General features: G+C 29.8%; 3 protein-coding genes across 3 annotated transcripts; all 3 read left to right on the plus strand.

Moving 5' to 3' along the window:
* Positions 1–439: 439 nt before the first annotated feature.
* Positions 440–7,869, plus strand: LOC149063177 (uncharacterized). Its single transcript, XM_089215910.1, has 11 exons — positions 440–871; positions 1,984–2,061; positions 4,417–4,620; positions 5,076–5,237; positions 5,312–5,503; positions 5,591–5,713; positions 5,963–6,115; positions 6,185–6,295; positions 6,374–6,636; positions 6,997–7,156; positions 7,721–7,869. The coding sequence occupies exons 3-11, from the start codon at positions 4,425–4,427 to the stop codon at positions 7,852–7,854; spliced, it is 1,494 nt and encodes a 497-aa protein (XP_089072036.1). The 5' UTR covers positions 440–871; positions 1,984–2,061; positions 4,417–4,424; the 3' UTR covers positions 7,855–7,869.
* LOC149063178 (uncharacterized) lies at positions 2,147–4,243 on the plus strand. The gene has a single exon (XM_089215554.1). The coding sequence runs from the start codon at positions 2,147–2,149 to the stop codon at positions 4,241–4,243; it is 2,097 nt and encodes a 698-aa protein (XP_089071680.1).
* Positions 7,870–17,824: 9,955 nt separating the features above from the next.
* Positions 17,825–19,266, plus strand: LOC149063179 (uncharacterized). Its single transcript, XM_089215555.1, has 4 exons — positions 17,825–17,945; positions 18,116–18,478; positions 18,611–18,853; positions 18,917–19,266. The coding sequence occupies exons 1-4, from the start codon at positions 17,825–17,827 to the stop codon at positions 19,264–19,266; spliced, it is 1,077 nt and encodes a 358-aa protein (XP_089071681.1).
* The last annotated feature ends 3,033 nt before the right edge of the window (positions 19,267–22,299 follow it).

Here is a 22,299-nt window from a genome sequence, read left to right on the forward strand (position 1 = left end):
TATAGTTACAAATAAATATTGGTTTAACAATATTTAATTTTTAAAGATGATTAAAAATTGAATAAATCTTAAAATTTAACATTTAATTAACATGACAAAATAAAAATTTATTTTTGGTTTAAAACTCATTATTTATTCATTCTTTAATATTAATATTTTATATTTATTTTCTATTTGTTGAATAAAATATATTTTATTTCCAATGCAAATTGGAAATTAAATGTATCTTATGATGTAACATTAAATAACTAAACTATATTAATATTTATTTTTTGTTAATACTAATAATTTATTCAATGTTTATAATTATTATTTTATTTTGATTTTTTGTAATAGTTGAATAATAATTATATTAATATAAGATAGGTAATATTTATTATATACACGCAAGCACACAACGTATTAGTATTTTATAATGCCAGAGCTATCGCGTATCATGGATAAATGAACAGTTGTTTTTTCCGTAATCTATTGGAAAATTTGAAATATTGGCTATTTTTATATTATCCGTGAATTTTCTAGAAGCGTATAATTACGACCCCACCCTACTCCTCATTATCTACGACGGTACGAACTACGAATTTCAGCCGCTGTTCTGCGTAGCGCGTATTGCGCGTCTGCAGTCTGCAATTCTGCATTTAATCTTTTTCCATGTCCACTGTCCGCACGAGCAAGTCCGAGACGTCGAAAACTCGAAACTGTCCCGTAGACAAGAAACTCAAACGCGTTATAGGTAATAACTAATAATCAATTATTTTGGTGCGACATCGAAAGTTCAAGTATTTGGCACTGCGACACTATTATTATATACTCACTACCTCACTACGATATACCTATATGGACACATATCACACATGGAGTTATAAATGTTGTAAGTATATAACTTAATCAATATTATTATTGTTGCTATACCTACTTATATTACTAAATAATAATAGACGTATTCTTGTCCGATCGCTTTGTAAAAAGCTGCTAGGTTTTACTATAGCTGTTATTAGAATTTAGGAAGTACCTATTATCTTCTAATCATATTCCATAAAATCGAAAATTGAATTTTGGAAAATTTTCACTTTAACTACCTACTGTATTTTTTGATTTTCTTTTACTTATTTATTTTAAATAGTTAAGAACCATGATGCAAAAAAATAATTTGGAAACTACTATATAGTTTTGAAGTTTAGGTATTGCTGTTTTGTTTATTTTATTATAAATATTAAATACATCTATGAATAGGGACTCTAATTTTAATATAGTTATAAATGCACTACTTGCAGTTAAATTAATAGAAATATATCTAGGTAGGTAGTAACCAGTAGGTACTAATTTTATAATAGATATTATTATAATGAGTATATACTATATATTATACCTATATGCACATAATAATTACCTAACTTATAAGTTATAATCGCATATCATAATAATATTACTCATCGCCTTTGACTATCGCCCCGATAGTATCCTAACCTAACCTATTTATTTTTATTAAAAAAAGAAAATACTTTCCTCTATTGAGTGTTCCAAATTAAACAAAATAACAAGCATAATAATACGACATATTGTTCTATTTTAATTATTGTTGGATGAGCAATGGTTTTTGAGATGCAATTGCTAGAAAAAAGGGTATTACCAATAACTGAAGTTAATGTAAATTAAAGATACTAGGTAGGCATATTACCTGGACTATGCTAAATTTGTGTAAAGAAATAATAATAATTTAATTTTGGTTTTTGCTGTTATGCATCAACTTTTATCATCATGATTTGTAAATCTTCATTTGTACAAATTTAATTTTTAGTGAAATATCAAAAATAAAATTAAAGTTACTGACAACAATTAATAAATCCTAGCATATACCTACAAGTAAAACACTAAGACATAGCAGCTTTTTACCTATAATGATCAAACTTTATTGGTATATTAATTATAATTTATTTATACATAAGAATATAATTATGTTTACATACAATATTTTTATTTCAGCTAGTTGTTGCACATATATCAAGCCTAATCTGACGATCACCATAGATTTAGACTAATAGTAAATAGCTTTGATAGCCAGTAAGTAATTTTTGTATTTATACACCTAGGTATTACCTACTAAGTTAAATAATTACTTTTATATAATCAAAAACAATATTCAGTTATGTATAACCATAATATTAGTAAATCTACTAAGCGTAGAAGGTTTTTAGAAGAACTTGAAACAGTAAATTTTTTGATCGATGACCAACCTGAATTAGGTCCTCAACCATCTTGTTCATCTTATGAAATCCCTTTTATGTCAAGTTCTGAGAGCTCTAATAATCTTATAACTGAATCAAACATTTTAAACCAACCACTTGATGCTACTGAAAAAAATAATTTTGTACATGGTTCTTTTTCAATAACTTCTGATTCTAGTAGTGATGAATCTATTTGTCATGAAATTAATATGCTGGACATATTTGATGAAAAACAATCAATATTAAATTCTTTAGCGAAATGGACTGTGAATTATTCAATTACATCGGAATCTTTTTCTAGTTTGTTAAAAATATTAAAAGGTCATAGTTGTTTCAACAATTTTCCTATTGATTCAAGAACAATTTTAAAAACAAATAAGAAAAATCAATCTAGTGAAATTCAAACTATTCATCCTGGTTTATATTACCATTTTGGTATTGAAAATGGTTTAAAATCTCTTTATGATTTGAGTCTTTTTGAGGAAAAAATTAATTTAGTTGTGGGGATTGATGGCTTACCACTGACCAAGAGTTCTTCAAGTACATTCTGGCCCATTCTCGGTTATGCTCGTTATCCTAAATATAAACCGAATTTATTTATAATAGGTCTTTATTGGGGGAAAGAAAAACCTAAATGTAGTAATTTGTTTCTGAGTGATATGGTTGATGAACTTAAACGTTTATCCTATAGTGGCATGATTACGGAATTTGGTACTAAGTTTGTTGTTTTAGATTTAATAAGTTGTGATCTTCCTGCTCGAAGTTTTGTTACTCGCACTAAGAATTTCAATGGATACAATTCTTGTTCAAGATGCACTGTTGTGGGTGAAAGGATAAATTTTACAACATGCTTTTTGGGAACAATTTTTTGTAAAAGAACCCATAGTGACTTTTTAAATCGTACTGATGATGATCATCATGTCACTAATGATGTTTCTATATTAACTGAAGTACCATATATTGATATGGTTACATGTTTCAGTTTAGATTATATGCATTTAGGGTGCTTAGGTGTTATGAAAAAGTTAATTCTCCTTTGGTTAGGAATGATGAAAAATGCATCTGTATCAGTTCGATTACAAAATTGTGATGTAACAAAAATATCTAATCATCTTTTATCCATTAAATCATTTATTACAAGTGATTTCCCTCGAAAGACTAGAGGGTTAAATGAAATTTTGAGGTTTAAGGCTACTGAGTTTAAATTTATGCTAGTATATGTTGGACCAATTGTTTTAAAAGGTGTAATTACAGATGAATGTTATTCTCATTTTCTATGTTTACATGTAGCCTTTAGGATTCTGTTATCACCACACAGTAGTATGAATCGTGTAGAGTTTGCTGAAAAGTTACTCGTATATTTTGTAGAAACATTTGAAGAATTATATGGGGCACAGTTTTCTTCTCTTAATATACATGGTTTAATACACCTTGCTGATGATTACAGAAAATATGGAGCCCTGGATAATTGTTCATGTTTCCCTTTTGAGAATTTCATGAAGTTCTTAAAAAAAATGGTTAGGAAACATGAAAAACCTTTGGAACAGGTGATAAATCGTTACCAAGAATTCATAACTTTCAACAAACCATTGGTCAATAATAATAGCAATGTATCTTTCAAAAAAGAACATACCAATGGTCCTTTAACTGAACATTATACTGGACCTCAATTTCAAATTCTTATTAAAAATAACCTTAAAATTAATACTAAGTCTGGGTCTGATGTATATATTGGTTTCAAAGAACAAAACAAACTATCCATTTTTAAAATTCTAAACATATGTCATGATCCTCGTTCAGGTAAAAATGTATTTTTAAGTAAAAGTTTTACTCAGGTTGAACCATTTTTTGATAAACCCATTAACAGTTTGAAGCTAGGTATAACTAAAGTTGGTAATCTATCAAAAAATTTTACAATTATTGATATTGAAACGGAATTTTCTAAATATATGATTATGTATGATTATAGTCTCAACCATAGTATTGCATATCCTATTATACATACATATTATGAATAGTGTGAATATTAATTATAATAGGTATTAAGAATTTTATTTTATTGTTTTGTCACTTTTTAAATATTTTTAAATTATCAGTTATTATTATATAATTTGTATTTGCTAAATGTGTGAAATTTTAATTTAATAAACAAAATTATTACTGTATTCTATATGTATTATATTTTATAAAGGTATAAAAATGAATACCTATTCAGTGGTCGTTTTCACCGAAGATAATTCTATTGAAGCTGTTCCTACAAACTGGTTTAAAAATAATAAGTGTGCCTGGCCAATAACCAAAAATCATTCTACAATTAGAAAACTAATTGAGCGAAGAAGTGTCCCTAATGAAATTGAATATACTTATTTCAACGCCAAAGTATTGAAAACAACTGGTAAAATACTTACTTAAACTTAAGTAAACTTAACTATAGTTTTTAATTTAGTGTATATTTGGTATTGTTATATTTATAGTTAGGTATTTCTTATTATTTATGGGTATCATTATGTATTTTTAATTTGCATTCCAAGTTAGGTATGGTTATAATAAACCAACATGACTTGTAAGTTTGTGCACTAAGAAACAAAATTCATCAATAATAAGCTATAAAAGGTTAATATCTTGAATGTAATTTCCATAATATGTCACTTATTTAACTATCGAGACAGCAATAAGTCCTGCTTATAACATAAACATAATAGTACTATAATATAACCTTAATAGTAACATATTATTATATTATACATTTATAAAGAATCAGTATAGAACATCAATGAATATGTTGATATATCTCATACTATCATATTCATAGTTGTTATACATTATACTTAAAAATGTACAATATTATAGATTCATTGCTTAGAGCTCGAGAAATGACAAAAAAAGGTTTAAATAGAACAGATATATCATCTGCCGAGGACTATGATAATATTGTAAGAACCAAACGGAAAAGTAAGGGTACAACATTAAAAAATATAATGGAGCCCGGTTCCTCCTGCCCAACTTACTCAGGTATCTACATTAAATATTAAAATACCAAACTACTTGGATGTTTGTTAAAAAACAAAGATTTTTTTTTAATTTAGCATCTGAGGATGATGATGATGATGACAATAGTACTGACAAACGTAAAGCTTCCTGTAGGAATACACCTAAGAGTGGATGGTCACCGTCACCGAAAAAAATTAAATGTGGGTTAAATGATGATGACAATAGTACTGACAAACCTAAAGCTAGGAATACACCTATGAGTGGATGGTCACCGTCACCGAAAAAAAGTAAATGTGATAGTTAAATACTTATACTTTTCTGAAATACCTACTATAAAATAATAAATAAAAGTAATACATCCCATTTGTATATAGTTTTGATAAGTCCAATTTCTCCAAATACTAAAATCGTAAACAGCAGCTATTACAAAGAAATGGATCACCATTCACAAACCAAATCAATCTCCAGAAAACTTTCTTATAATATTGCAAATGAAGGTATGTTGGTTTAAATAAATTATTTTCAGCCTAAGACGCGTAAATGTTGGTAGTGACGGCATTGGGAGTAAAAGATGAACATTTTATACAATTTTACTACAATACTCAGTATAAATAGCTATTTTTTTGCATTTACAAACATTTACATCTGCAAATTATTTTCTTTCATTGTAAAAATATAATATAGGTACTATTAAAATAATATAGAAACATCTTATTATAATTTATAAATTGTAATCTAATTTACAGTAACAGAAACTATAACTAAAAAACCATTAAACCGCAATGACTATACAATTGATAATGATGGGGACTGCAGTGTTGGAAATAATAATGACATTAATACCACTGATGTTTTACAAGTTGATAAAAATATAACAAAACCTATTGAATCCCAACCAGGTAAATTAAATTAATTATTTCTAATTATCAAAACTAATAATTACACAATATGCATTAATCCATGACTAGGTATTGTAAAAAATTATGAGCATTTTGTGAAAATAAATGACAGTTTTAATAATACATCCGCTTCCCCAGATGACCAATCATTAACTAATATAATTTCATATAAATCAGTGGGTAAGTTACATTGTGTGATATTCATTAATAAAAAAAAACAATTATACAAATATGGTTTTAAAATTTCCTGCAATATAGATAATGGTTTTCAAAAAGATGTCCTGCATAGATTGGCTTTTATAAAGTATGAGTTAAGAAGAGTTGTAAACAATCAATTGGATTTGAGCCAGAGATTTGAAACATTTGAGTCCAAATTTGAAGACATTTCACATGCTAGTCATCCAGATAACCAGTCATTATTGAACAATATAATCGACTGTCCTTTACCTATGGATAATACAATTGACCTTGAGACGTTTAACGATAAAATATCTGGCGATAGCAAATTCAGAATTAATTTGGTATACTAACCAACATATTTTAAACATTAATTACTTTTGAATAGAGCTGAGAATTTTTTGGATAAGCGTTTTTATTAAGCTTATTGCAAAATATAATTTTCCATTGATGAATATTTTTATTTTAATTGAGGAACTATTGAAATAGTTTAAATGTTAAAATTTTTTATTCATAAAATGGTTTTTTATTTTCTATATGACTATTGACTCTTATATTAGAATTTTGATTTTTTAATGAATTGTACGGTGTTTTAAGAATATTGAATGTATCAGATTATAATAATCAGATTCACAGCCCTAATTATTTTAACATTATTATTTATAACCCATACCTATAGTCAAATTATTTTCTGTTTTTTTAAGACCAATCAATTATCTTACATCGGTGGAAAACATTGTAAGTCAATGATTAAAAGGATTATGAGTAAGCTGTTTACAGATGAGTTGTTGAAATTGTATTCATTTAGCGGGAAAAAAGGAAAAATTAAGTTTTCACAATTGGCTGTTTGTTCAGTCATATTTGGTAAGTTCACAATTACATTGGTTTTATTAATTTATTTTAGATTCTGAATAGAGCGATGAATAAATATTAATATCCTAAAATATTGATATCTTAATTCTTAATCTGATAGAGATCTTAATTTCTCTTCAGAATCACTTTTTATTATATACAATAATTTATCATTGAATTCAAATTTAAAACATCTACGAGTGGCCTACCTAATGGCGAGGTGCACTCGAAAACTACTATACAGCAGAGAAATTTTTCCGTTTTTAAAGTTTTAAATTTGTTTTCAATACATAATCGCTAACAACTGTGACTACCTAATCAATTTTTCCAAATAATTCTAGATTTCATTAAAAAAATATAAATAATGCATGCAGATTTTTATTATTGCTCTTATAATCAATAAATATTTTTACATCTAATCAACTTCTTTAGTATTTTGAATTAAATAACTTAATATTATCTTAATTCTAATATTTAAATAATTAGTATGTAATGATTAATTACTGACCCAACTGATGTATACCTATTAATTATTATTATATTAATAATGATTTCCAATACATTTTATACTTGCAGATGCAGTTAAACAAAATCATAAATTCAAAAACGTTACTCAAAATGACATGGAGGAAGTTATAAAATATGTATTGGCACAAGCTCCTTTCAATATTAAAAGACTTGAAAAAAAAAATGATTCTATATTCTTTTAATTATTAAATTTTATAATTTTCTATATACTTATTATTAATTTTTATTAATTTTTCAAAATGTAAAAGGATACTAAAGATTATAATTTGAAATACATATTATAATGATTTTTATAATGCATCAATATTTTTTGTATTAATAAATAAATATAATTAATATAATAATCATAATGCGTTGGTAATTTATTTATTTTTTATAAATATTCATTAACTAGCTAGGTGTCTTGCAATACAAATTAAATATTGGATTTACAATATTTTATACAAAAATTAGGCCAACATTTATTGCATGTCTTTTATAAATGTTGATTTAACTTTGGATGTATACTATTAAATAATTATTTATAAAAAAAATTTATTTAACATTGGTTTTCAATATTTAATTGAAAATGCAAAAGGGTTCACCCAATGGTTATTTAATCAAAATTAAATATTTAAAAATCTATTGTCAATAAAATTTCGATATTTAATAATGATTGACATTTATTCTTAAATATTTATTTAACATTGAATAAATATATCTATGCTGTGTGGGTTTGTACAAAGCTTTCGGGTGGGAAATGTTCTTGACAAATGTACCTATTGTGGAGTTTATCTGGATCAACAGAAAACAAACTTGTGTTTCCTGTGTAGATATAAAAAAAAATGTGTAAAAAAAATTATAAATATTCGCAATGGTACAGAAAAATTAAAATTTAAAATTAATTACTCACCTGAATGTATTATCCATACTTCTTTTCTATCATCTTTTGGAAAACGATACATTTTTAAATTTGGAAACATTTTCTTTGATTTTCCACAATTTAAATATTGGCATTTATTTCCAGACATGTTTAAGAATTTTTAATTGTAAATGCAACTTAAAACTCAAAAAACAAGAAAATTCGGAAGGCGGTTGTTCCACAATGAACAAGATAGTAATAAATGATAATATAATAAAATTATTATTTCCAATCATTTCAGTATATCTTCAGTTTCTTATTATTACTCTATTTTTAGATCGGCACTTCGCGATAAGCCACCTCTTCCCTTCCCCGCATATCCATGGCAAACATCTATGATGGGGGTACCACCTCCTTGCATCCCAACTACAATAGCGCTCCATAGTGGTTGCATCCTACGCATGGTCACCAAATATTAACATTGCATGGGCTATCTGTCTATTCTATAATCAATGATAATACTAACCACATATTTTAATGTAATAAATAAAATCGTAGACTTATTGTAATACGAAAATATATATTTTATTGTACTAATAAAAATACTATTGTAATCAAAAATGACAAACATGAAATGTAATAATATATAATTGTAAATGCTTCATGCATATGTAATATTGAATGTAAAACATACAATATGAAATTAATGAAAATTGTATTGTAAACAAGTTGTTTGAACTTGTGAAAATATTAATGTAAAATAACTATATTGTACACAGATTGATTGATTTCTGTCTATAATAAATCAACTTTTTAGAGGGGAGGTGCTATGGACTAGCGTCCCGCATTGTCTAGTTCACGGTCAACTAGGTACCAGCCGAACTAAGATAGGGTAGGGTGCGACCAACTTTGTAATTATAAGAGAGAAAGCATTTCGTGGAAATCATTAACGTTAGGGCAACACGAAATCATGTGGTTAGACGACTATAAAAGATCTTGATAGGTGTGCACAGGATGTGGGGTTATGCATCATTACAAAAGTTACAAGAAACAATGTCATAATGTAATATTATAATGTATATTTTTACATAATAATAATGTTAATAATAATATAAATTATCGAGGTCTGTAGCCACATGAGATACGCATTTAGCTCGTACGTGGGCGAGTGGCATTTCCATCAATCTAGATAACTTTACCACATCCGTGAGAACAGCGACAAGAGCAAGTAGACTATGGGGAGTAGAGGGTAGCACTATATAAGAGACCCCGAAACGGCCTGTATTCAGACGCGACTTGACCAGACTAGCCAGAGCACCTTCACGCCAGTCTGTTGTTTAATTTAATTCATTGGACTTAGAAAATTTCTTATAAACAATATTTTGAACTTAGAAAATATTTCGAATCAAACCGAATTTATTCTATCATTCAGAATACTTAACTTACATTCAGCTTTCATGTTATAAATAAATATATGTTTTACCACAATAAATAAACAATTAATCTAATTAAGAAGAATTCTACGTTGTGTAATTAACTCAAGAGTCACCTTCCAAACATCATCCTTGACTACTGATACCTGTAGGCGACGTGATCACTACATAAGTCATAAACTCATAACATGTGTAAAATAGATATCTAATGGATATCCAAAACTAATATAAATGTGGCCAATTGGATATCTACTAGATGTTTAATAGATACCTATACAGAAATATCTAATATACGTCATAGATAGGTATTTATAAATCATACTGTTATTTATTATATCCATTAGTTGTCCCTGTGTTATGTGGGTAGTGGGTACCTACCTACTTTCATGTATTATATAATATAATTTATATAATATTCATAAAATACACCATGCAGGGGTGCAAAATAATTTTGCCTCCCCCACCCCAATATATTAATATTAAATGCGCCCATGCCTTTACTAAACAAATAAATTCCAAAAGAGCACTAAAAAATCAAGGGTTCAAAAACGTAATTAAGAATCTATATTTTTAATATTTCCAAAATTCATAATATCAAAAAAAAGTGCAAAATAAAAGTAAATGTAATCATTTGTCGTAAGAAATCTATGTTTAACGATAAAAGCTAAAAATAAATCATTTTTTATTTAAGTTCACTTCTCTAATTTGGTATAAAGTATGATTTGGTGTTTAACACTTATCTGGAGGAGTTAGGAAAGTGATTTTTTAAGTTTTACATTTACACTTTCTATCTCGACAAAAAAGAAAAAGAAATGCCTAAAATAATTTATACATGTTATATAGCATTATAAATTGTATATTTTAAAAATATTTATATAATGTTAATGGTGTAAGGTTAAAAACATAACCTAACATAAATATTTAAGAAATATTTAAAATGTAATATTATTTTATGTTATAAACTTAATATTCTTAAAACATTTCGACGTAATTAACTTCATAATATTACAAAAATAAGCTATCTGAAATATTAAGATAATGTTTCGTGTATAATATTCTAATTTTAATATTGCACTAATGTGATAGTAACATTAAATTAGAAATATTATAAATTTAATCAAAGATGAATATTATTGTAATATAAATATTACTGTTTTGCTATCTGGGTGTTCATCTTTTAAGAATATTTTGATTTTCTTAGTAACATTGCTAGAATATTATTATAACATAATTTTGCTATCTGGGTAATATTATATTTTTTATTCTTATTTTGTTTTTATTTTTTCTATTTCAATGAGTGCGTTACACGGTGTAACTTACACCTCCATGTGGCGTCGACTCTGTTTTACACACGCGTAATATACCACATTTTGAGTTCAGTATATATGTCACTCTTATTTTTCAAATAATAGTAAATTTATCAATAATTTACATACAATTTTTGTAAAATTTATTTAAAGTTAAGATCATTATCTAGAGTATTTAGGAGGGTTTTATTGACATTTTAAATATGAAGCAAGTTATAATATGATTTGAAAAACTACACAAAAATTACAATATTAAAATGTTAACTTGCTTCAAAATTAAAATATCAATACAATTTTCAAATATGCCCAGGCAATAATTTATCTTCAAATTTTACAATTTATAAATTTACTCTGCATTTAAAATATCACAATTAAATAGATTATTAGGGACACAAAAATTTGCCATGTACTTGTGTGTAAGACAGTTGACAGAGAGAACATGCGGATTTTTTTAGAATGTAGTCGTTAAATTTGTATATTTATACCCCCTGTCAGGGCCGGAAGCATATAATGTTAATATGCGCACTCCGGACACCTTTGTTGCTCACCACTAACACCTAGGTCTTAAATATGCGAGGACCAGCTGGGTGTGTAATGGTGTAATAGCTCGAACAGCAGTGGTCGAGATTGCCGGGCAAATACTGTCGAGCTACGTAATGCGTGTTGTGAATTGTGTGTATTTGTGTACGAATGTGTGTATGTATGTGGGTGTGTACAATAAAACAAATGATAATAAAATGGTAACAAGGTTTTTGGAAATTGTTGCTGTATAATACAAATAATTCAAGATAACACACAATATAAAATAATAAATACAGCAACCAAACGGGTACAAAAAAGGTATAAATAATGTAAAAATAATATGTGGCCCTTCTGGCCCAACAGAAAAAAATATTAATGTAAAATTTAGCACTTCTGGCTCTACAGGATAATGTTAATATAAATGCTCGGCCCTTATGGCACGAACAAATAAAAATACAATAAGCACCGCTATTAGAGCTGAAGCTCGTACAAAAATAATGAATATAAATATAAAATTACGTGCAGCCCTTGTGGCGCAACATAATAATAATATATAATATATATATATATATGGGTGGCCCTTATGACCAATAGAATATAATATATATGTATAACTAATGTAATAAAAAGTATAAATGTATAAAAAGAAAAACTCACAGTTATGACGGTGCTCGGCTGGCCAGCTGCTACCTGCCCTATATATGGATAATAATAACAATAATAATAATAATACGCGACACACACACTATGTCGTAGCAATATAATATAGCAAGATGATTTGGCGGTACGCGCTTTACAATAAATAAATAAATAAAAATAAAAGCTGTGGCGATTCGCGCCTGCACTGAAAAATACTATAATTTGGGCAATCCGTGTCTCAAAAATAAAACTATAATATAAACGCGACGTTCTCTCACGACGACGTACGATGCGAGACGGACAAAAGACAGTGTCACGGCGACCGTGTTAATTAATATTCGCGTAGCCGGTGCGGCGGCATAATCTACATACATATAGGTATTATATAACTCATAAAACACATTTAAATAGATATAAAAATAAAATATTATAATGACAACAGGTGATAGTGAGTGTGTGCTTGTGTCCAGCTATCCTCGCGGTCAGATATTAATAATTAATTGAACACTATTATGCCATACGTTTACCTATAATTATGTTGCGGCGGCAACACCCCCCCCCCCCCACCCATCAATATTAGGTAGCGCCGGCCCTGCCACGCGTTGTCGTGCAGCAGGCAGACTCCGCTCGTTAACAGACTCCTCATTTTATTTTTGATAGTTCTCCTCAATTTTTTTAGGGTTTTACAATATCTTACTGCGTCTCCCCTAAGGTAAATAATCAATCAAAATGATGCCTTTGTGGCCCCAAAACACTGATGCCATGATTTTTTTAGCTGAAATGATGGTTTTGAAGTTTTTGGTTGAGGGTGAAGTGGTGTGACGGCAGTGTTCGGACTGTCTCTTGGTTTCTGGTGTATAGTGTGCAACCTAAGTTCATATGGCCTTCACCATAAACGGTTCGTACTTCGTTAAAAATCTCATGTGGAGATTTTTTCTTCGCAACAAGGTACCCGGGTAACATTTTTTTGGATCAGGGTCGGTTATATCGCACCGTGCACATAACACGGTGCTAACACAGAACTCGAGTGTCATAAAAAACTTATATGGTGCATGATTGGTGTTATGATGAAAATATAAAACTGTGTACTAGGTGTGTTGAGGTGCATTCATCTACCGAGTCTTATCCGTGTACTGGTGTAAATTTGGTGATACCAGTGTGCTACGGTGTTATAGAAATGCCGTGTGGTATATGTGTAAATGTGTTCAATATTACCTCAAAATAATCGCTATCAATTTTATTTTTAGCCGGTTTTCCAACAATATTGCCTCGCCGTCGTAATCGTTGTTATTGCGTGTGGTGATGGTGCATTGGTGCAGCAGTAATAATGTAGACATGAATATAAAAATAAACCTACAGTATAATATTATAGTGATTACTGATTACGATAATCAATATAATATAATCCGATTAATATTTAATAAGTATCTTCAATTTTTTTGTCTATTTATTTAGTTTATATTATTATTTATTTTATCACATGTGATCAGTATAATATACTGACTGTAATAGTTGGGACTTTGGGAGTACACAGTCTGCTGCAGTTTCGTCTTGCGTCACCCGTTATTATTATATCAGTGAGTATCTTTTAAAATAATAACAATAATAATTATTATATTTTACATAAGTTTTATAGGTTACCTATACGTTCATTTAAATTAATATTTTCTATCTGTGATTAAATCAAAGGAATAATTTTAGTTAAGCATTTTTCAATTTCAGTAGGTACCTATACTTCTTAACGTACTGCCAGTTTCGGTATACCTACACATAAGATTGAATTATAAAATATTAATTATTATATATGACTTAGGTAGGTACCCAAAATCAAAATATATTCTGTTAGAGTACTTACAATATGAATAAATTTCTATTTTTTGTATAATTAGTTAAATTACTTAAAACTATGTAATTTAAAGTAGGTATAGGTAATAAGTTTATCTAATTAATCATAATTATTGCAGTATTAACACATAGTATAACTAAGAAACTACTAAAATTAACTTAATCGATAAAATAAAATAAAATTCTTCTTGCTTATATAGATACTATAATATTTATATTTAATTGAAATGTTAGAAAAAGGTTTTAAATTAGCAGTAATTATACATTAGATGGACCTTTTTGGTTAATATTGTAACTAAAAGATATAGTGATATACTGATATTGCACTTTTTAAAGTTTAATTTATACTGTATACCTACTATGTATACTACATGGCTATTTATTGTAAGTATATTATTGTGACTTGTTTTTTTATAATGTGCTTCAAAAGTAAAAGGTAATACCTACAGATTTTAGTGTGAACGATAATAATTGGGGAAAGTATAGATTAAAGTACTCCTATACCTATATGTACCTAAATCAATTGTTTTATTACCTATATTACTTATAGATATAGATACTTTTTATAAATTTATTACAACTTCCTCGATACAAGTAGGTAATATAGGTAAAAACCATTATGTATTTGGACTAGTACCTATTTGCAGAATGACTAATAAAATATAAATACATAAATATTAATAATAATGTATTAAATAATAAAAAAAAACACTTTAAATTAGATTAAAACAACTGCAGTGATATAGAATAGTGCAATATATTAAAATAATATTTTTTTTTATTTATTATATATATTTTACTTTTTATATGTTCTAGAGTTCAACATCCATCTTACACAAAGACCTGCGAAAAAGTATTTTGCCCTATATTTCCAGATTATGTAAGATTGTTATTATTTTTTTATAAAATAAATAAATATGTCAAAACGAAATATAAACTTTAGTAAGAGTACCCGCTTCAGGAATAGGAAAAAAGCTTCTATGATGTTATTAGAAGCTCTATCTAGTGAAGATGATTATGAAGGCCAATCTCTTAGTAATTCTAACAGTTCATCTATAAACACAAATAATACTGTTGAGCATCCTCTTCTTAATTATTCAACTTCTACTGATGTTGATCAGACAAATTTGAATTGTTCTAGCGTACACATTTCTCATAACATGCACATTGATGAATATTCATCTGAAGAAAGTAATGTGGCCTCTGAGTCTACTAGTTGTCCATCAACACTTTCAGATTCTAATGACAATCCTGACTTGAAATTGACTTTAGCAATATGGCCATTTCTCATAATATTACTCATTCAGCCCTTAACGATCTATTAAAACGTCTTTCAAAGTTTTCTGAATTTAAAGAACTCCCAAAAGATTCAAGAACACTTTTAAAAACTCCTCTTAAAACAAATGTTAGGGAAGTAGGTGGTGGTATTTAGCATCATTTTTGTATAGAGGAAGAAATCAAAGACATAATTAATTATGATAAAAATATTCCAGCAGTATTATCGTTGTATGTAGGTATTGATGGACTTCCTGTAACTACTAACCCCCCTAGCCAGTTATGGCCCATTCTTGGGTACTTTGTAAATTTACCAACTAAAAAGCCTAATATATTCATAATTGGTGCATATCATGGAAAAACCAAACCAGTTGATTGTAATACATTTCTATTTGATTTTGTTCAAGAAATGAAAGTCCTTACTTTTGATAATATAAAAATTCATGTTGAAATTTGCGCTTTAATTTGTGATGCACCGGCAAAGTCATTTGTTTTAAATACCAAAGGACATACTGGAAAAGTATCTTGTGTAAGATGCCAAAATGTGGGAAAATGGGTAATCGATAGAGTGTGCTATACTGAAGTTGGTTCACCTTTACGGACACACAATGATTTTATGAATTATAAAGATCCTATTTTTCATAATGGAAAAACTATTTTAACTGAACTTCCAAACTTTGATCTTGTAAAATCTATTCCTTTTGATTACATGCACTGTGTATGCATTGGTGTAATGAAAAAACTTCTTTTGTTTTGGATTGGGGCTCCTAAACATAAGCAAAACATGTCATTACCTGCTAATTTAATTAATGTTCTAGACATAAAACTTAATCAATTATCAGAATACATTCCTATAGAGTTTCAAAGGAGGTTTAGTGAAAATAGTAGGAAACATCCGCTGCTTGATGTTAGTCGGTGGAAAGCTACAGAACTACGTCAATGCCTATTATACTTAGGATTTATTATTTTACGGAACTTCTTCAATGCTGAAGTTTATGATCATTTTTTAGAATTATTCGTTGCTATTCGAATTCTCTCAACTCAGTCTTTAAGTGATGAATATATTGATTATGCAAATCAATTACTTCAACATTTTGTGTTATCTTTTAAAAATATTTATGGTGAAATATATATGTCTCATAATATACATTCCCTCCTTCATTTAGCTGAAGATGTTAAACACTTTGGTTCTTTAAATTGTTATTCTGCATTCCCCTTTGAAAATTTTATGCAACCTCTAAAAAAAAAAATTAAGTCTGGTGTAAAACCTTTACAACAGTTAGCACAACGATACGCTGAAAAGCGTGCATATAGTAATTGTATGCTAACCAATCAGTCAAAAGAATCATGTTATGGTCCAATTAAATTGCAAAATATACACCAGAACCGACCAATGTTGCCAGATGTATGTGAGCCACAATTTAGTAGTTGGAAAAATGAGCGTTTTTCATTAAAATTGGATAAAGCAAATAGTTGCGTAAAATTAATTAGTGGTGTCTATGTTTTGGTTGAAAACATTGCAACTAGTAGTAAAGATAACTCAACAATATGCATCATTGGGAGGCAATTTGAAAAGTTGACAAGTTTTTTCAGTAAGCCATGTGTTTCCCAGTTACTTGAAATCTATGAAGCTAGTAAAAAAAAAAAAAGTCATTTAAAATCTTGGGCATTTGATGATATTAAAGAGAAAGTTGTTCATATTCCTTTGAATGATATTAAGTCATACATTATACCTTTTTTACATAACTAATGTATATTTAATAAGTTTAAAAAAAAAAACTTTTAACTGTTAAATCAATGAAAGATTTTCTTGTTCTTTTTTTGTATATTATTATTACCCGTGAACTATTTTTTGTTAAAATATTTATTAATTTTTTTATGATTTATTGAATAGTTTGGTTATTAATGTTATTATACTATAAAATAAATATGCCATATTATGAATAAATAAATAATGTTACATTCAAACATACTTTTTTGTAATTCTGTGATATAAACAACAAGCTTAAAATTTGGTTGGTTCAATCAATAATAATAACAAAAAAAAATAATTTGGTATCTTTAATTTCTAATGTTTAAAATTAAGTTTTTTATGTACCTATTAATAAATATTGCTCATTATATAAATTTAAACATGTTATTATTAGTTTTCTTACATTTTTAATAATTTTATAGGTCTTGGATTGTTGTTTTATTTTTAAAAACGGACGAGGTTCAACATGTTCCTTATTCGTGGTTTATTGAGTTATATGATCAGAAGGTTAGCCAATGTTGGTTTCCGTTCACAAAAATGGAAAAGTCCATAAAACACCTATCAAGTAGTCAAATCAAAAAAATGATATTGGATTGCATTGAGCCAAATGATAATGATGGTGTTTTATATGATGCTAAAAAAGTTGCGGGACCTTTTAGTAAGTTAAGCATAATATATATTATGTTTAGATAACATTGCATTTTTTGAATTGTATTAATTGTATTCCTTATGAGTAAGTATATATGGTTGAGAAAAATAGAATTTAAACTAATAGATATGAAAATTTAGATATTTGATTGTTACAATTTTATTCAATTAACACTATAGATAATGAATTACAAGCCCGTCGAGTTGCTAAGGCGTGGTCTTGCACTGAAGGTAGTACCGATGAAAGTGAAAATCCAGATGAAAATGATCAATATATGTCGAAACCCAGAAAAAGATGTTCTGCAAAAAGGTACTCTCCTGAACCCAACAAAAAAAAAACAAAAACATTTCTTCATTTGCCTGTTTCTGCTTCATCGTCATTAAGCAAACAACTATTAATTTCAAAATCAACATCTGATAGTTTCAATTGTCTGCCATTGCCAAATGCACCTTCTACTTCAGTTTTAACGAAACCTACCAAAGCTTCAACGCCTACAATCAATAATGAACTCTTAACATCAAATTCAAAATATAGTGAAAGTGGTAAGGATTTATAAATCTTATATAATAATTAGTAATAAGAATCTATTTTTACTTGAATTTTTAATTTGAAGTTATTGAAATATATAATATAAGTAGTAATAGTAGTATAGTGCCTATTTTATTTTATTTTAGATGTACTTGATCAAGATTTTGATAAAACATTGATGACCACATCTCAAAATCTTATACAGCAAGAAAATAACCTGTTTGATTTTTTATCTACAGCTGATACTGATGCTGGCTTTATTATTTTGCATACCAAAACATCAAATGAAGGAAGTCAAGAAACCACTAATGAGCCTACTGCAGAAGAAGAAAAAAATATTTCAAATAATGATGAATTGTCAACTACAAATAATATGATAGTTTCTCACAGTAACTAAAAAATTAATATATAAAACAGTTGAAATTTATTTTTACTATTTTTAATTATTATAGACATCTCTTCAAAAATTGATAATCTTAAAGATGAGATATTGAAATTAAAAGAACAAGGGAAAAAGAAGGATGAAAAAATTATGAGCCAAGTATTATTAATGAATGGATCACTTGCTAGGATATCCTCAGCCGTACAAAATAATTCTAAATTGCTAGAATCGATTTTGTCTGTTGATCGACGTGTTCGTGCTCTTGCTATGCCATTCCCAAAGTTGCCATCCCCCTTCATGGGGCTTCTTCCTATTAAAAATCTTGACGATCTACAGACTTTTGAAAATATATTGTCTACTGAAAATGCTGATTCAATGAAATATAGAGAAGAACTTTTTCAAGTTGAAAAAATATTGTGAACTTTCGGCCTTTTTAGGGGCTTACTGATCACCCATCACACAAGGGCCTTGTGACAAGGGGAACACTTATGCGATGACCCATAGACCGAACCGCGTGGTGTCCTTTGGACACGTCGGTAGAATCTATGGGCTTTTGTACACGCAATGGGAAATGAATCCCAAAGATCTATTTAAAAGGGAAAAAGTAAATAAAATAATATTAATAAATAAGAAAACGTGGCAAAGTTGAAGGTAATTATAATAGTGTATTTTGCATGGCAATTACTATTTAGAAACAATATATATATATATATACTAGTTAGGCACATGGCAGAGTGCACATAACACAAAAAAATATATAATAATTAAGCACATGGCAATGCATAAGAAAACAGGGGAAAAAATATATAATAATTAAGCACATGGCAATGCATAAGAAAACAGGGGAAAAAAATATGAAAAGATGGAATACCAATGTTACGGCTCCGACAAGCGGTTACCGGCAAGGGAATGGTATGTCAGACGACATACCATTATATAAACATCAGAGAGAAAGGACCCACGGCTCCGCAAAACGGTTACCGGGGCATTGCGGACAAAATGAAAGAAAAAATATATAAAAAAAAAACATTATAGTGATATATAATAAAAAAAACCAGGGGAAGTAGGGGGGAAAAGATATTTTACGACTGCAGCTGATGCCTTGAGACGTTGGTAACCGGTGGCTGCGATAGGCTGGCCTCGTGGGCCGTCGACACCTCAACTCGTGAGCGACATGGCCCATCTGCACCGGTTACAATGATGACGATTGAATATGTTGGTCGCCGAGCCATCCTCGGCCCCAGATCTGAACTTAGCCCATCATGTCGTCGACGGCAACAGATGAAAAATTGAAAAAAAGAATGGCGATGTTGACCGCGTGGGTTGACCGGACCGGATCGTCGGCAGATTGAACACAGGAACACAGGAACAAAGAACAACACGTACGTGGACTCGAACCAGCGATCGTGAAAAAAGTGTCGAGGCATCAACGGACAGCTTGGCTTGTCGGTGACCGTTGACGAAATCTTGAAAGAGTGGGGAAGCAGTGTCGCTTTTTGCGGGGAAAGACAATATTATTGGGCTTCATAACGTCTTGTCAGCAGGTACTGGCGGACGCGATCGTATCGCCGACGGCGGCAGGTGGTAACAGCCTTGAGGAGGGGGCGGGGGACAATAATAATTATGTAATAGGACTATTGTTCGTCTTAATCGCAACGCGCTATGGTGATTAGATAAATACAATTAAAGTAATGGTCGCAGACCGATAGGTATGGTGATATATTGATTAAAGGGAAAGGTGGGTTCAATTGAATAATGATATTGTAGAGGCTAAAATTCTGTGACGTTACATAACCCCCCCAACAAGTTGTTGAAGTTGTACATAAGTCAGAACTGAAAACCACTTGTTGTAAAAAAGGTACTGAATTTTAGGGGACTATAGACATAGGATAAAAGAGGATTTAATAGTTTAAATAGGGATATAATATTATGGAGAACAAACGTCTCAATACAGTATACATATAGATAATATACGTGAAATAATAATAATAATAGGTCGCAACCATCAATGAATACTAATGATTTAGATAACAGTAAGTATTACCATGATAATAATAAAAAACTTGCACATGAGTGCACGGGGCACTTGATAATAATATAGAAAACCAGCACAATATAATAAAAATGCAAGGGAGAACACGATTAGTGTCATAATGATAATAACAAAATGTAATATAATAAAGATCCTACATATTAGTGTAAGTATACTTTATAATAATAAAAAACCTACAACTTTTAATGACCTGACTAGTCCGGGGAGTGATGATGATACCACAGAACCAAATAAATATCCTAACGGGGAAACCTAACGGGGGAACCTAACAGGGAAACCTAACAGGGAAATAGGGACTCTAGATCTGTCTATGCCTTTACTGGGGTCACGACAGAAATAGGTACGACTACACTATGGGAGCTTAGTGTAGAAGGGACAAGACAAAAAAAATAAAAATAAATACTATTGTGTACAGGCAAGGTGGGAAATGACCTTACACTGCATAAGTTACTCTGGACATTATTTTTACACACATGACAAGTCATGGTGGGACCTACCGGGGGATTAGGGGGGCTAACAAGAAAGTTCCTGCATGTTGTAGTGAAAGGGCGGTCAAGAGCGGAGTCTGGTGGCCCCTTTACTCCCAGAGGGAGTCGTCCCTCCAGATCATAGATATACACGACACAGTGAACCGCAGAGTGATCGACCCGGTCGCGCCTACACAAACACCTCCAGGGAAGCCAGCTTTTACACCAACCGCCCCGGACATGGGTAGACGCGAACCGCTGAGACCCGAAGGCTGCCGCACCTGATCGGTCCAAGGTCGTGTCCTCCCTGGTTCAGGATGTCACTACAACACCGGTTTTTTTACGAGAAGAATGTCGCAGACTCTTTGCCGTGCAGAGAGTCCCTCTCTGCCAGACGGGGGTCCTACCGAGCTGGGGTGAAGGGGGGCCAACGAATTTAAAGAAAGTACTAGAGACAGAAAATAGGCGGAGTAAAAGGGGACGAGGGGGGGACAACGCGGAAAGTTACGAATTAAATGACCCGGGATGATTGTTGCCACAACCATTTGTGCAACACCTGAGTATTGCATAGAGCTATCGTACGGTGATGGCCCCGTGTTAAGCAGAGCACATCCCACACAACCAGAACGGGTAGCACGCTATGGCGTGGAGCACGGCTCCTACACAGTGGTGGTCCCGTGTTAGGCAGAACACACCGTGTATTGACCCCCCATTTATGGTTGACTCCCAGGGTATACTAATACACTGGTATCTGTTTCGACAGACATGGTTATTTTAATTTAGGGATTATGACGTTTGACGTTGAAAACAAAATTATACTATTGTAATAAAAGATATATGGGTCTGTATTTATAAGGTCTCAAGTGTATGATATTGTGGGTACCTTGAGGAGTATCATTATCCGGATGGACCAACTCATAGGCATTTGTAGTT

The sequence above is a fragment of the Diuraphis noxia genome, unplaced genomic scaffold (assembly GCF_037042655.1).
Source record: "Diuraphis noxia isolate RWA-SAM2 unplaced genomic scaffold, SU_Dnox_SAM2 contig0001, whole genome shotgun sequence".
Lineage (NCBI taxonomy): Eukaryota > Metazoa > Arthropoda > Insecta > Hemiptera > Aphididae > Diuraphis > Diuraphis noxia.

What these genes read in the sequence shown, in the direction of transcription:
- LOC149063177 (XM_089215910.1), top strand. Translation starts at nt 4,425, where the DNA reads ATGAATACCTATTCAGTGGTCGTTTTCACCGAAGATAATTCTATTGAA. An exon ending in GTCACCGTCACCGAAAAAAA is followed by an intron (nt 5,504 to 5,590) that starts GTAAATGTGATA and finishes ATTTGTATATAG; the next exon opens with TTTTGATAAGTCCAATTTCT. An exon ending in TGTTTGTTCAGTCATATTTG is followed by an intron (nt 7,157 to 7,720) that starts GTAAGTTCACAA and finishes TTATACTTGCAG; the next exon opens with ATGCAGTTAAACAAAATCAT.
- LOC149063179 (XM_089215555.1), top strand. Translation starts at nt 17,825, where the DNA reads ATGGAAAAGTCCATAAAACACCTATCAAGTAGTCAAATCAAAAAAATG. An exon ending in AAAAGTTGCGGGACCTTTTA is followed by an intron (nt 17,946 to 18,115) that starts GTAAGTTAAGCA and finishes TTAACACTATAG; the next exon opens with ATAATGAATTACAAGCCCGT. An exon ending in TAATATGATAGTTTCTCACA is followed by an intron (nt 18,854 to 18,916) that starts GTAACTAAAAAA and finishes TAATTATTATAG; the next exon opens with ACATCTCTTCAAAAATTGAT.
- LOC149063178 (XM_089215554.1), top strand. Translation starts at nt 2,147, where the DNA reads ATGTATAACCATAATATTAGTAAATCTACTAAGCGTAGAAGGTTTTTA.